The sequence below is a fragment of the Glandiceps talaboti genome, chromosome 5, assembly GCF_964340395.1.
Source record: "Glandiceps talaboti chromosome 5, keGlaTala1.1, whole genome shotgun sequence".
NCBI lineage: Eukaryota > Metazoa > Hemichordata > Enteropneusta > Spengelidae > Glandiceps > Glandiceps talaboti.
The window spans coordinates 11,411,105-11,426,496 of record NC_135553.1 but is presented as its reverse complement, the minus strand read 5'-3'; the positions used below and the strand labels follow the sequence as shown (position 1 = coordinate 11,426,496).

Here is a 15,392-nt window from a genome sequence, read left to right as displayed (position 1 = left end):
ATAAAGTTGTTGGAGAAATCCACACAAAATAACTAACTGTTTTAAGTATAGCAGAAGAGAATAGTAATGTATTGACACCAAAAGTGTGCTAGGGTAATGTATCACTTAATTAATAAGGCTTATCGACTTTGCTTGTGTCACCTTAAACTGTTGAAAAAAAGTCCATTATATTTTTGTCGTATTCTAAATCAGGTATTAAGGTTTGACAAAATTAAGACATGTACATTTGTAGGTAAGGTAGGGGTATAGGTAAGGAACACACATGAACTGGGTTAAGGTTATGCACTAAAATATAAAGCTGACGACTCGTGATCCAAGCAAAACAACATCACCCATCAAGTTAAGGATTCCGAAATGAGTTGTCCGCAGAACAGATATAATCATCATATCAGATCAACTAAAATTATAATGATCTTCTTTTTTTCTTTTTTTTTATAAAACCCGTAATTGTTGAAGTTAGATATCAATCGCCCAACCCTTTTCTCACTTTATTAGGCGAATTACTTCAAGCTACGATCACAAATCTGTGTGCAGTATTATAAATACAAAGCCATTTGACAGTGAATACTCTTTTATCCTTCTATTGAAACTTAACATTTTCATGGTTGCTAGATCATCATAATAGATGGTTGACAAAACAATTAAAGTATTATCAACAGTAACAAGTATTTGGAAAACATGTGGCTATGACCATCATTATACGTACATTTGAGGACAGCATAAAAAGAGTATTGTGTGCAAGTCAGTAAAACAAAAAATAAGAAAAGTTTTCACAAGTGGTTGTGGTAAAGTTTTACTCCAGGATCTATTATTTTGACCCCGTTCCCAACATGGATTAATCAATGCCATGTATGAACGCCATTTCAATTTAAAGTTCTCCGATTTTCAACTTGACGACACTTTAGTAAATATATTTATATTTAGAGGTACAAACCTTGAACTCAGAAAAAAACGTGATTCGTAAAATTGTTGTTGTCAGATGAAAAAAACCTACAGATTTACATTTATTGAACTATTGTTTATATGACTTTGTTGACCTTGCCCTTAATAAACAAGCGAAAGCTTACCAACACTTATAATGAAAAAGAATCGAGTATCTCCTGTGATAATTCCATCATATACAGCAACTTGAGGAAATTCGCCCTTTAAGTTGAATTCTTGATCAAGTAGTGTTTCATTCATCGTCGTCGAATTAGGCTGAATATACATGCTGTAGGTAGCATTTACATTTGTGACGTCAACAGTGATCGCCATCGTAGTAGCTTGGACTGTGACATTGGTATAGTTCACATCAAATACTGCTGGCAGCTTTGATGAAATATTGAACTTGTTCCCATTTGACCCAAACACTTTGGCAGGCTTCTTTATAGTGAATCGAACACCCTCGTCTAACTTGACAGAAGAGTGTTCACCATCGAACAACTCCGCTACAAGTACTGGGGACGTTCGGAACGGAACGTTGTCATTCCTTGGAAATGGGTTACTCTGATATGATAAGACCTAAATAGGAAAATACGGGATTGAATTAGTGACGTATCTTTGAATAAAGCTACTCCAACTCTTGTCAACATAAGAAGTTATGAAGAATTTCTTGTCATCGAAATGTCTCTTCATAGTGGTTATATGGATGAGCTATGGATATTTACATACTGGATTTCTTACTAATAAAACAACTTTACTATGTCTTTGTTTTCAATGTGAAAGAATGACGTCAAAAGACAAAACCAAAGTACGTGTTTCTAGCTAAATAAGGCAAACAATTGATAAATCTGTAAAAAGCATTGTAATTGTACGTACAGGAAATGATTTGTGAACAAACTTGGTAAACACAAATTAAAAGGAGAAGGCCATTACAAGAACGAAATTAAAACTCTTTTCACTTCTGTTTTTCTTTCAATGAACACCATTGTATCATGGGTCTTATATTAGCAGACATACATATTTATTCGATACACAAGATTCATGACTCGGAGGGGGGGGGTGTTAGTTCGTTCAGATACATACTACAACAACAAATGTAGTCAGTCAAATTGGAAATAAGATTTTAGGTGTAGTGAATATTGTGTGCATGTAGTGACTATTTATGTTTGGTGAGACCCATAATGCAATGGTATATCACTACAAGAACTAGTCTGGATAACAACATGGTTTATAATTAAACCATGCCTGGTCAAATTCTTTCAATCAGCACAAAAAGTTGTTCATCCAATCAGTGAGCCCTATAATAGTGACGTAAACAGTGTATAAGTAGCATCAAGAGCTGACAAATACACCATATTTGGACATAACTCCTCCAATAAAAACTAACCTTATGAAGGACTATGTTATTGGTTAAAATTCTGTGATTGATTAACGAAGATATGATGTTAATGAGTGGCTGTGGATGAATGTTAAATTGCATCTCATGTATCTGAGGACTTCTATAGTAACGACTTTGATTAGTCTGTGAGTGGAGGTGTAAATGGTAATGATACTGTATAGGAACTAGACTATAAAAGAACTATCTGAGGTGAAAAAACTGCTTCGATTTGGTGATTCTTGGCATCGGAGCACATATTATGTGATGTGAATAATGAAATGACTTTCCAGACATATCGTATATAAATATACCGTTATACCATAAAGTGGAGGTCCCCTTTAACACGAATTTCAAAAACAACCTCTGTTACACGATTTTTGAAATATTGTTTGCATTGTCTTAAGTTACAAAAGTGGACTTTGGCTATTTTTTGCAATGTCTTTTTTTTTTTTTTTTTTTTTTTTTTATAAAATTGGAATTATACAGTAACTATGTTTTCATTACTAAAATCCAAAATAAAAAAAATATGTAAAAAAATATGTATTTTATTGCACTTGTGATTGATGAAATTAAGTCTTGATCAAAAGACAAAACAAAAATAATTTCCAATTCATAAGGCCAATTCCATTCATGTGGTCTTTGTCATGGACGAAGAAAAATAATTCGTCACACATCTTTGTCAACTTTTATAACAATTACCTTAAGTGACATTCCATGTGTACTATCAGAATCGTTAGTATGTGGGAGTGTAATGCCTGCATGGTTTGTAGCAAAACTTTGTCCAAAAATGCCTGTCTGGTTTCCTTTCAACAATATAACACCAAGGAAGTCTGTCTGGATGATCATAGATTCACCTTCAGGTGATAGCAAGGATAGAGCTAAATCAAGGATAGTGTCGATCACATTTGTAAGGTTGTAAGAAGAATCTATTCTCCCCTGGAAAAGAATATACAATATAATGTAGCAAAGTAGGGATGTACATAATTCACTGTACTGTACGAAAAGACTCGTCTAATCTCATATTTCCATCGCAGTTAAACTTATGCACTGGCTGTGTAAATGTTGTGAGCAGGATACAAAGTTCCACCTCTGACTTAATTTATCCATGGTGATATCCCCTGGTTCTGCAGTCTGTCCAAAGTAGTACTTCGTCTCATACTACCCCTGGGTAAAGATGATGGCCATGTACGTCACATATAGGGTAAACGGTAGGTAAAGGTGGTCGTAGGCATATCGTGTGACTTTGAATTCGAACTATTTGTATTTTAACACTTTGTAGTCTGCAAAGTCATTTATAGCAGCTGCCAAGAATTCATACTTTTGTGCTTATTAGATTACAATGTGTACATTTGATTCAATCATAATTAAACCATTCAATCACCCTAACACCTGTAGTTTGAACATTGACCTGGTGTGTAGTCTGAGCATTGGACTGTGATTAAGTGGTGCCAGGAAACATTTAGTTGGGTATGGGAGAGGGGGTGGAGGTTAGCGATAATAATCACTAAAATATAATCGTTCATGTATATTTCAGACATCATTTGACAGTTTACTCGAAATATAGAGTTCAGACCAATATTATAGATCGTGAATGTCGTGAATGGAAGTTTATCACAAAGTAAAATTACCTCTTGCGAATAGTGTTCGTCATTTTCGTCTACAGATGATGATGATGATTGAAGAACATTCGCAGATGCTGTTACCATGTCTGCAACGGAAACATGAAAGATGGAGCTTTAATGACACGGCTTTACTAAGAATAACATTTTTTTCAGCCTTTCCCAAATAATTTGAATACAGGTCTTCCAAGTAAAAGCACATTTTTTGTCTGGATTTAGAAACTATTTTCTAATTACACACATCAAAATTAGATGAACTTATAATGAAATATATATAATCACTTCGAAGTAGGGTAATTTTTTTTACACTTTTCGTCGTACGCTCAACCGTCCCATTAGTATAAAACTTAAATTTTGTGTTTTGACTAGAAAGAGAACAGCTATAAGTTGGTCCCTATAATATAAGGATAGAATCAGTTCTATTCCAGAGGTATAGTCTGTCTGTCTGTCTGTCTGTCTGTCTGTCTGTCTTTCTGTCTGTCAGTATGTCTGTCATAATAATTATATATATATCTTCAATAACACTGCGTTTACATAGTCAAATTGCACTTGGATACATTGTCTGTCTATATGCTTGTCAGTTCATTGTCCATGCGCTGGCCCTGGTGAAGGGAATATAAAGATATTGTAAGTGCATCAAGTATACTGCCCTCTTACCTTTTACTATGCGTTCTGCATTACTTGATGTCATTGTTTCAGCCTGGTTGATCATAGTTGAAGTTAAGAGTGTAATGGTACTAGTGACGCGTTGCTGTAGACAGTGGTGGGTACGTGTATTCAATTATGTTAATAGTTAAACTTTATTACACTTCAGTCTCATTTAACTCAATTTAATGAACATTTTGCTATAAACAGCGATACATTGTAAGACCTATATTGATACCCGAGAGTTAATAAGCGTGTATATCAGCATATAGACTGGTGAACTTAAAATGTACGTATAGCTATTTTAAATCGTTAATTACTACAAAATGAAGTCGTACAGATGATAATAATGTGAAAAGAGGAAAACTTTCCACCATTTTGTTCATCAAAGCACAGCACAACTATAACCCATTGCAAGAATCTGTAACGGTACAATTGTCCTTTACATACTTCCTACGCTCCTTAATAGTATCTAACTTACGCAGCTTCGAGTAGGATTTAATCCTCGGCACAGCACAATAATTATCTTGGCAGTTCCCAATTATACAGTTTGGTTGGGACTGGGTGAATAACCAAGATTTTAACCTTGCACAAAACATGACATGAGAGGAATTTAATACGACGATGCGGATTCTGAGCCGGTCACTCAAATCACAACTCCAGCTTTACACACGATGGTATTGCTAAGATATTGCTTTGGTAGTTTCTCTCTGATTGTATGTAGTTGTCCTAACAGACGGCTCTTAATACTTACCCGAAACTGCGCTGTCATTTCACAGGGAGGTTTAAACTCTGTTAGACTCTCTATAACCTGTGCTACCACTTCTGTTTCTCCGAGATCAGATAAACCGGTTGAAAACATCGTTACGGTTTCTACCATAGCAAGCTTGCTCTAAAGAAAAATAAATTCAACATAAAAATAATCCATGACATTTTCACTTGAGGTATATATGTGCAGTAATCGAAAACTGAAGACACTACCAGAGGAAGTATGGCCACAGTCTAGCCGATAGATCAACAGTAATCTTACAGGTTCCATAGAACTGACGTCGCTATCGAGGCCTTGGGTTGTGCTCCTGAAGAGGTACTATCAACCTTCCGCTAGTGTAGCCATCTTATTCGCGGGTACTTTATTGCTACAATGTTTCATCTTAAGATAACCACAATAAAGGTATTACAAACATCCATTAGACAGTGCGTGCTCTCCATTTTGTTAAATGATAAAACATATAACAAAATACAGAATAGACATTGCCCAAGGGATGTGTTATCTTTTTGTGTCTCTCTCAACATGAAACCTGGTGATCACTCTAACTAATCCTGAAACATCGGTTAATAGCATTTGCAGGCTCAAGACTAAATCACCTGTACAATGAATGATGCTATATATATATATATATATATATATATATATATATATATATATATATATATATATATATATATATATATATATATATATATATATATATATATATATATATATATATATATATATATATATTGGTGATAACTATTTAAAATTGTATAGTTCCAGGAAGATTAAAATATGTGACTGTTATTGTAATGTTGCTACGTTCGTGACACCGGGTCAAATGGGTGGGTTTGGGGTTGAAAACGCTATGAATTTTAAATCTGTTATCTATTACCTCCCTTTCATTGTCGCTCCGCACTGCGAAGAGATGGTGGGAAAATACATGATCCGACACTATGTTGTCAAGGTACACTTCTTAAGATATAGAATATTTAATAAAATGATTATTTAAAAATCGCGTTTCACCCATAAAACACACCACTCTTAGGTCAATGTGAAAAAAAACACGGTGATAAAATTCACATAATTATCTTTCTGAAAATACATGTAGTTTTTGATAGTTATCATCATTATTTACGGGAATTATTCGTACGGTTATAGAAAAACTTAAATAGTTTTTTTAATCTCCCAATAACGTGCATCTCCTCCTTGCTAATAATTATAAGAATATTATTATATATTTCATTACCTGTTGAATGTCTTCCTTGCTTTCTTTATTCACTTCCTGTGAATGAAAAAAATACATAGATATTCATCATATGATGACACTGTGTGTAGTTGTAATCAAATTTAGAATGACAATGTCAGCGTAGAAATTTAAATTAACCCCAATAATTAGACACATATCAGGACCACCGTGGCAGTAACAATATTGTAATTTTCCAAGATCGATTTCTAATATCCTTCTGTGATCAACGTATTAGATCATATAGTATGGAGAGGGCATTTACACTGTTCTGTGATTGGCTTACAGGTCTTCATGTCGTATGGACTAGCTTCTCATTGTCACCTCATTTACATTTTTACATCCTTCTGATTGGCTTATATCATGTCACGTGGCATCTCAAAATCTCCTAATTTGCTTTTCCTGTTCTTTTCTTCGTGCTGCAAACGAGTCCCGCATTAAGTTATCGCCAAAAAAAAGGCAAGTGTGTCACAGAAATAAATTGTTTTGGTTAGTCTCCACGTAGAAATACAAAGCCAGTATATGTAGTGAGAAAAATGCTCTTTTATTGAAAATCTAATCTAATTTAGTGCCATGCGTTACTGCATCACGATTTTTTCATTTCTCAACTTGATATTGTTTATAGAAATGTTTGTATAGAGAGTATAAAACAAATGCCATTAAAAGTAAAGTCGTTTTTTTCGGATGAGAAATAAAATGTTCAAAATCCAAATTTTTATCAAAGTATATCCAAGACCGAACTACTTATCCTAGCCCTAATACCTCTAGTTTAGCGGATATGTGAAAAATGATAACTTTTTGATCAAAGCACCAAATTCGGTGTGAAGGTAGAGGTCGACCTAAATTTTGAAAATAGATAAGGAGCCACTAACTGAAATACATTCAAAATTGCCACCATTTTTAAGATGTCCGCTATTCATGATGCTTACTTAACAGTAGTTTCATAAAAGAACTGTTGTAATTTTAATATTTGCGACTATTACACTAAATTTGGTTTGAAGGTAGACCTACTGATTTGCATAAATCAAATATTGCTGCAATTTTCAAGATGGCAGCTTTGTGTATTAAAAAAAAGATAACATAAGAGTATATTGCATAAAGTCACAGTATTGTGTAAGAAAGGAGGTATCAGCTATCTTTTCATTTGCAGAAATTAAAAATGGCAACGGCTTTCAAGATGGCCGCCTAGCAAAAGTGGTTTAGTAGCAGAGTTAACTAGGATAACATTTTATAATATTGCAGCAATTCAAACCAATATCTGCATATACCCACTGGACTGTCTTGCCAATATGCCAACACCACTATGCTGCTCGTGTGCATGCTTACCTCCATCAATGAATTGATGATCTCCGATAGAACGTTAAGGTTATGAAAAGTGAGTCGTTTATTTTCCATATCTAGAACTTCCTCAGGAACATTACCATCAGGAAGTAGATGACTTAGTACTTCTTGAGTTGATTGCACACTGCTTAAGTCTAGACCTTTCACCTAGAAGACAGTAAACGATGTAATATTATGATTGTTTTGTGAAATAATGCCTATAATATGTCACAAAGAACTATTTGAATGTGTATCAATTATCATGGTTTGTGTAATATATTGGAAAGCAATTAATGAAATTTGATGTTCGACAAATAGGTAGGGAATATAGACTTGCATGTAGTCAAATACATCCACATTTAGATGTTTATGACTATCAAAACAACCATAATATATTCACTGTCAAAGTGTCCGTGTGTTTGGTTTGTATGTTCTTTCCTCATCTCTCGGTACTAATCTTCTATGTAAATAAAAGAATAACGAGTTTAATACTTATGGTACAACCCGCGAAAAAAACACCAGTGTGTTTCAAGCTTGTGGTAAGCAAGAAAGAGACAAGGTTCATGCAAAGACATACAATATAACTATAGTTCTGGTAGTTTATCAAAACATAAACATCGCAAGAACCCTGATCCCATAATACTGATAGAACACTACATTTTGTAAACATTGTGTACGAGTATTAACTTTATGACTGATGTGAACATTGTGGAACATAATGAAAGGCACCAGCCGATGTAGCAATTGTATTGTTGTTTTCACGTACCTTTTTCTTTTCATGAAGTCAGCCTTTGGTTGACTTCATTGAAACGAACGCACTAGCATTTTTTCGTGGGTTGTATGTAACGAATTTGGTAATGGGACTGACGTGGCCATATTTACAACGTACTCAAAGAAGACTACATAGCTTTTTTGACAGCCCTCGTGATATTTATGAATACTTCCTACGCATGCGTAATGATTATTTAATACCTGTACATTCACTTCGAATGTTGAGAACATTCCAAACACATCGATGATCCTGATAGAAACCTCTTCTAAACCAGGAGCCAGATAAAATGGTGGTGACGTTGAATTGTTATAAGAATATAGGAATTTCCATACAGTCTCCATCTCTACATTCACGCTGTTTGTTCCCATTTCAAATGTCAGTTCCACAGTGTTATTGTTGCTATCTACTTGAGGCGTTACCAAACCGTTGTTTTCATCAAACCAATTAGAGCAAGTCATCACATAATTTGGAAATACCGAAGTACCTGTATAGACAATATAGCAAAGATATTGTATATAGTCAGACAACATCATGATGCAAATTTGTTGGAATTGTGTTTGAGCAATTATTTCTATCATTCTTAAATTTCAATATTCTGTGTAGTTGATATTTATCATTTTCTTCTCGATCGGTATTAATCCCCGCTAGCCCATTTGGTAAAGTGCTTATATTAACAGGCCAGAGAAAATGCAGGTCGCTGGCAAAAGCAGCAGTATTTCGTTTAAATTTACAATCTTAACTAGATGTTTTACTATTTTTTTTCCAGTTAAGAAACATATAACATATAATTAATATTCACTCTGTGTATAATAAACACATAACAGCTTATGCAGTGTGGCATGGTAAACTTCGTCACAGCAGTGATTGGGTTTGTAGAATTGCAGCTAATATTGTATCACAAATCTTACACCGAATTATTGAATTTGCCATTTTAATTCATATTTATCTAACAGTTCCATGATCATATAAGCTATTTAGAGTGATGTATTATTAGAATCATTGTAAAACCATGATAGACTACCTGTGTCTGGTCGTAATATACAATTGCCGCCAGTCGGAGGTACATTTGAGAAAAAAATTTGTCCGACGTTAGTTGGACCCATCCTGATCAAGGAGATGTAAATATTGTTAGTACATCTTTAAAGAGGTAACGCATTTCTGATGAGATCGTCGTCGTCATCACCGTCGTCGTCGTTGTCACCACCAGCAACACCACTACCATCATCATCATCATCATCATCATCATCATCAACAACAACATTGAATGTTTCATCATCTGCCACCACCACCACCACCACCACCACCACCACCACAACAACAACAACAACAACAACAATAATAATAACAACAACAACAGCGACAACAACAACTGTTTTGCAGAATTTAGTATTGACTGTTGAGTTACTATTTCATTTTTTGTGATTAATGATGAACATTTTTTTCAAAACTAACACTGATGACAAGTGTTAACTTTATGTAGTAAAATTATTGAACTTACACATCTGGAACATCTGTTGAAAAGGAAATAAAATTAAATTGTTTAGTTTATTTATATCTTCGGATGTAATAAAGTGCAGAATGATGTAAACTGAATGGCTCCCGTAAAGGCAAAATCATAGATTTTTGTTTCTACACATGTCGTTTGAATGCAAAATTCTGAGCTATGGCTATAACACACGATGTATCATTTAAATGGAAAAACAAGTATATGAAACCATATGAAATTTGAAGCTTGTATACGTAAGATATTGCCAAATTATCGAAACAATCCTTAATATGCAAATGAAACATTAAGATTATAAGCTACATCAAGAGAGAGAGAGAGAGAGAGAGAGAGAGAGAGAGAGAGAGAGAGAGAGAGAGAGAGAGAGAGAGAGAGAGAGAGAGAGAGAGAGAGAGAGAGAGAGAGAGAGTTGTTTTCCATATGGTTTCTGTGTTATTTTATGTTGTTTTCCATATGGTCTCTGTGTTATTGGTTTCTTCTCATCAGATGTACAGCCATATGATTGGAAAAACAGTTTTATACTGTCTTTTCAAGGTGAAGTCAGTTTCCGTATCCACTATTTCTTGCGAAACTTTACACAATATTCGCGATTTTGTTACTTGATTCTTGAATATGCACAGTTTTTTTTAGGGTTAGCTGAAAAAATAGGTTGGATCAGGTAACTGGAACCAAAAACATTTTATAGGCCTAATGTATTTCATTTAAGGGTGTCTACTTTGTGTTGTGTTTTGAAACTCACATGTTCTACTTAGATTTGTTATCACCTTTTCATGAAACGCATGAAGGCATGCATATACTTTATTTGTAAACCATTAATATTTTATTAGACATACCAATTAAATTATTGAAACAAACCGCCCACCGTAGTCTAGCAACTGCCGTAGTCCTAATAAAGTGTTGCTGTGATATAAAATAATCCCACGAATAACACAACCGATAGAGCTTGTCACAGTCCTACCACAAAAATGCTTCTATTCTATAACCGAGGAAAAACTTCACCGCTTCATACCAAATGCAGCTTCTCTGCGAAGCCGAGTGCTATATCTCTGCAACGGGGTTTTGGAATGTCAACACGGACTTGGGTTGTTGTCTAGAATTTTTGTCTATACAAAATATTTATTTATTTATCTAGTGTTATTAATTAATTTCAAGACCAGCAATTGCGATACAAGCATATACCAATCTTTTTATGTTCATGTTACATTGTCATATCATTATACTTTTTTTTGATGGAGGCATCTTTTTTGACTTATTATTTAAGCACAATACCAGATGTAAACTGAGCGCCTCCCGGAAGGGAACCACCAATTATTAAAATTAAACTAAAAAACAAACAAATTTGTGTTGCTGAGGAGAACTATGATGTGTACGTGTACGGGAGGTAAAAATGTGTCTCTTCTAGTCTATTTCATTTTGTGTTTTTGCCTTGTGTCGTCTTGTACATCTTTCAAATTCCCATTGTCTACTTCTATATTGCTTTTCATCACTTACTTTACATTACGATACTGTTATGAAACGCATAAATGAACATGTGAACTATTAGTATACTATATTTGAAATACCCATTAATAATATGCACTATAGTCTAGCAACTGTCTTGCTTCTGATCGGGTATTCAGGTATAAACTATTCCAAATAATTACTCTACCGACAGAGCTCACACTAGCCCTACCTGCAATAATACTAATATTATAGTATAACACGCAGGCTCTGCGCACACTATCTCATATATAACACGCAGGCTCCGCGCAAACTATCTCATAAATATTTTGAATATGTACATTATTAGCTTTGCTAAGTCCATGTTCAATACTTATGAAAGTCTAATTTTGGAAATAAATTTTTACTCTCTATTTGCGACGTTATGAGACAAACACACATGAAAGAATCACAGAAGAGAAAGTGTTTGACTCGTGGTGACTGTATACGTATTCTTAATGCCTAACTAACGCCTCTATTATGTAATTACATGAGTAATTCCTAAGTAGAGACTTTACAATCGATTGCGTTGACCCTTCCCGATCCAGGACACTAGATACATGGTAATAATTGAGGTCTTGATAACTCTTATTTCAGGAATTGTCACCAAGGGATTCGAGACGTCCGAGTATTGGACATGCCAGGAAGTCAGAATCAAAACAAACACACATTATCAATACACATCACATCCTGCTCAGTCATGCATTATGTAACAATGTTTCATCAAACTTCCACATGAGAAAAAGACTTGTCCTGAAGGTAACTGCACAGAGAATGAAGGACTATTACAAAATTCAAAATTCAAACTTTAATACTTGAAAAAAAAGTAACAACAAAAACACAGATGAACTACTAGAACATTGACTTATAATAATATAGTATAAAGTGCATCATTTACACACCGTACAAGTTCACAACTGATGATTACGACAATCCACATCTGAATTCCACAATACTCTATACGTCTCCATACTGTGCCTGACTAAGGACTATTTATGTCTTATCAATGCCTAACTAGTGGCTTTATACGTATTCATAATACCCGACTAGTGACTCCACACGCACGTCTACCTAATGCCATACATGCATGCATGCATGCATCCATCCATCCATTCATCCTTACATACATACATACATACATACATACATACATACATACATAGTCGTGTGGTTACCTGCTGTATATCGTGCATTCATATCCTTGATAAAGAACTTTGATTCGTTTTTAATATCTAACCAGACGTTTATTCTATCTTTCAGGCGTGTTCTATAGGGTTAACGTTCTTTTTGGTGCGCGTACTTTCAAAATCATTTTGAGCATACCTACAATTGATAAATACGAGCGAGCGATAGTCGTTCTATTCCATAACATTTAGATATATAGTCGGGTGGTTACCTGCTCTATATATAGTGCCTCGATATCATTGATAAAGAATTTCGAAACGTCGGGTTGTATTTATTTATTCGGAGTGTATAACTCATTCATTATGCATTTTTTCTACATACATACATACATACATACATACATACCTACATACATACATATATGCGTACATGCATACATGCATACATGCATACATGCATGCATACATACATACATACATACATACATACATACATACATACATACATACATACATATAGATACATAGATAGCACAACAGACAAAGGCATACATTCGGCCAGGTATTCTTAGTACAGTTATCCCATATTGGTAAAGAAAGTGTTCTTATAGATTCACCCATACACCCTCCACACACGTGGAGGGTCTATGATTCACCATACCTGAATAGCAGTAGACAGCAAACGTTTCAGATTTAAGTCTATATCCCCAGTTAACGATACCAATTCGGCGACCGCACATTGGATCAAACTCTTGCATAGGATATCTCACACTTACATCCTGCAGCCATCCTGGTTCACACATTTGAAACCCAGCTTCCCATGCGGTAAACAGTTCATCGTATGTAGCTATTCTGGTACCATACACTTTACAAAACTCAACAGCTTCGTAAAAGTTTAACAAATATCTTCCTGGACCCCTTCCATAGAAAACCTGTAGACCTGATTATAATAATGGTGATTGTGAGCGTGACTCATATTCTGAGCATGGTAGATACATTGCTGTTTGGTGTAGAAAAACCAGCGTATCCAGTGCATATTTGCTGTTCGAACACGTTCAACTTCGCTTGAAAACACTAGATGTAAAGAAAGTTGAGGCAGGTTTTACGTTGCAATATTGTGACTAAACACCAATTTCGAAAATCATATAGCTCTTTTTCTTGCATAAAGGTATTATGTGAAGGTTAAGTCGATAGGAGAAGAACATGCAAGCATAAATATATTCCCGTTCTGACTAAAAAATGGAAAGGGTTTACCGTTCATGACTATATTTCTAAATTGAACAACTCTATCCCCTTGCTTGTTCCATTCCATTGTTCAAATTGTTATACAAAATGGACCACTGAATAGCTATAGCGTATAGGAAGACGTACTATATATATATATAAAGGGAACGTATATTATCATGGCATTAGTATGTATACATACCTTGACTTCGATTCACATAGCTCGAAAAACAAAGGATGGAAAATAGAATTGATCGGTATGCTATTCTTAGTGCCAACATCACATCAACTTTCAAATGGTAGAATATTTCGGTGGAACATTGACCATTGCAAACCACAAGCAATATAACAACTTAACAGTATCAAGTTACACGTATAATCTACTTGAGATGACGTTATGGAATTTAATATAGCATAACATAATTTTTGATGGAAACTCGTTACTTCAATCCTTCAGTGAGTTGTATTCTTCTGGTGACAACCCCCGTAATGATAATAATCATGTAACCGCATGGTGAGTTGTGATAGCAATGTTAAATTGGTAATTGAAATATGAAATTTTAGTCAATTCATTAAAATAATAAAACAGTTAATTAAAATAATTAATATTAAAATATGGATCATGATACAGTTGCTATGCCATCCACCACCCATAAAATATCAATATTTGAAAATTACATAATACCCACCCCGAAAGTTGAAAGTGAACACTCCTTAAAGCTAATAAGTCAGATTGCATTAAGTCACACGTCAATAATTTATGCAGCAGTTTTAAACAGTACTTCGGAGAAAAATTAGTCGTTTTACTAACAAAAGAGATGGTTTTTTCCCCACGTCACCTTATCGGTTGATTTTGAACATCGAATGAACACTTATATGCTAATACTAAGTAAAAGTACATTAAAGATCGCTTGTATAGGGACTGAGATCCGTAAACTAGTAACTAGTATAAAAAAGGTACATTATATCGTCCAATAAGTGGCCAGTGGTATATTGGTTATATATATTTCAGTTGTTTTTTTCGATACTAATGAACCCTTTCATATGTAATTGTGACTGTAGTTTCCTTTGGAACTAATTTCCATGAACATATACTTACCCATATTCTTACATTTAGGTATTTATCCTTATCCCCAAATAACCTAGCGAGAGATCAAAAAATGCTTACTTAGGGGTGGGGGCGGGGGGGAGGGCGGGCCCTATTCCCCCAATGCTCCAGTTGAAAATAACCGAAGCAATCCACTAACTAGTGTGCTACCATAAACATATTACAAGCCTTGCCCTGTAAAAAGGGGAGGTGGTGGGTAGTAGAATATGGAAATTAAGTATATGTTCATGAAATTTTAGTTTTCAAAGAAACCACAGTTCCATTTCACAAAAACGTACCCACATTCTTACATTGAGGT

The 15,392-nt window shown here is 34.6% G+C and overlaps 1 protein-coding gene across 1 annotated transcript in view; it reads right to left on the bottom strand.

Moving 5' to 3' along the window:
- The window catches only part of LOC144435349 (uncharacterized), a 180,079-nt gene extending 164,990 nt beyond the window's left edge, over nt 1–15,089 (bottom strand). The window contains exons 1-10 of the mRNA XM_078123945.1: nt 15,086–15,089; nt 13,424–13,702; nt 8,856–9,139; nt 7,890–8,051; nt 6,567–6,602; nt 5,318–5,455; nt 4,576–4,669; nt 3,928–4,007; nt 2,999–3,235; nt 1,068–1,500 (exon numbers count right to left, since the gene is read on the bottom strand). Of these exons, the coding sequence (XP_077980071.1) occupies nt 1,068–1,500; nt 2,999–3,235; nt 3,928–4,007; nt 4,576–4,669; nt 5,318–5,455; nt 6,567–6,602; nt 7,890–8,051; nt 8,856–9,139; nt 13,424–13,702; nt 15,086–15,089 (1,747 nt within the window). The remainder of the gene's footprint in view (nt 1–1,067; nt 1,501–2,998; nt 3,236–3,927; nt 4,008–4,575; nt 4,670–5,317; nt 5,456–6,566; nt 6,603–7,889; nt 8,052–8,855; nt 9,140–13,423; nt 13,703–15,085) is intronic.
- Between the last annotated feature and the right edge of the window lie 303 nt (nt 15,090–15,392).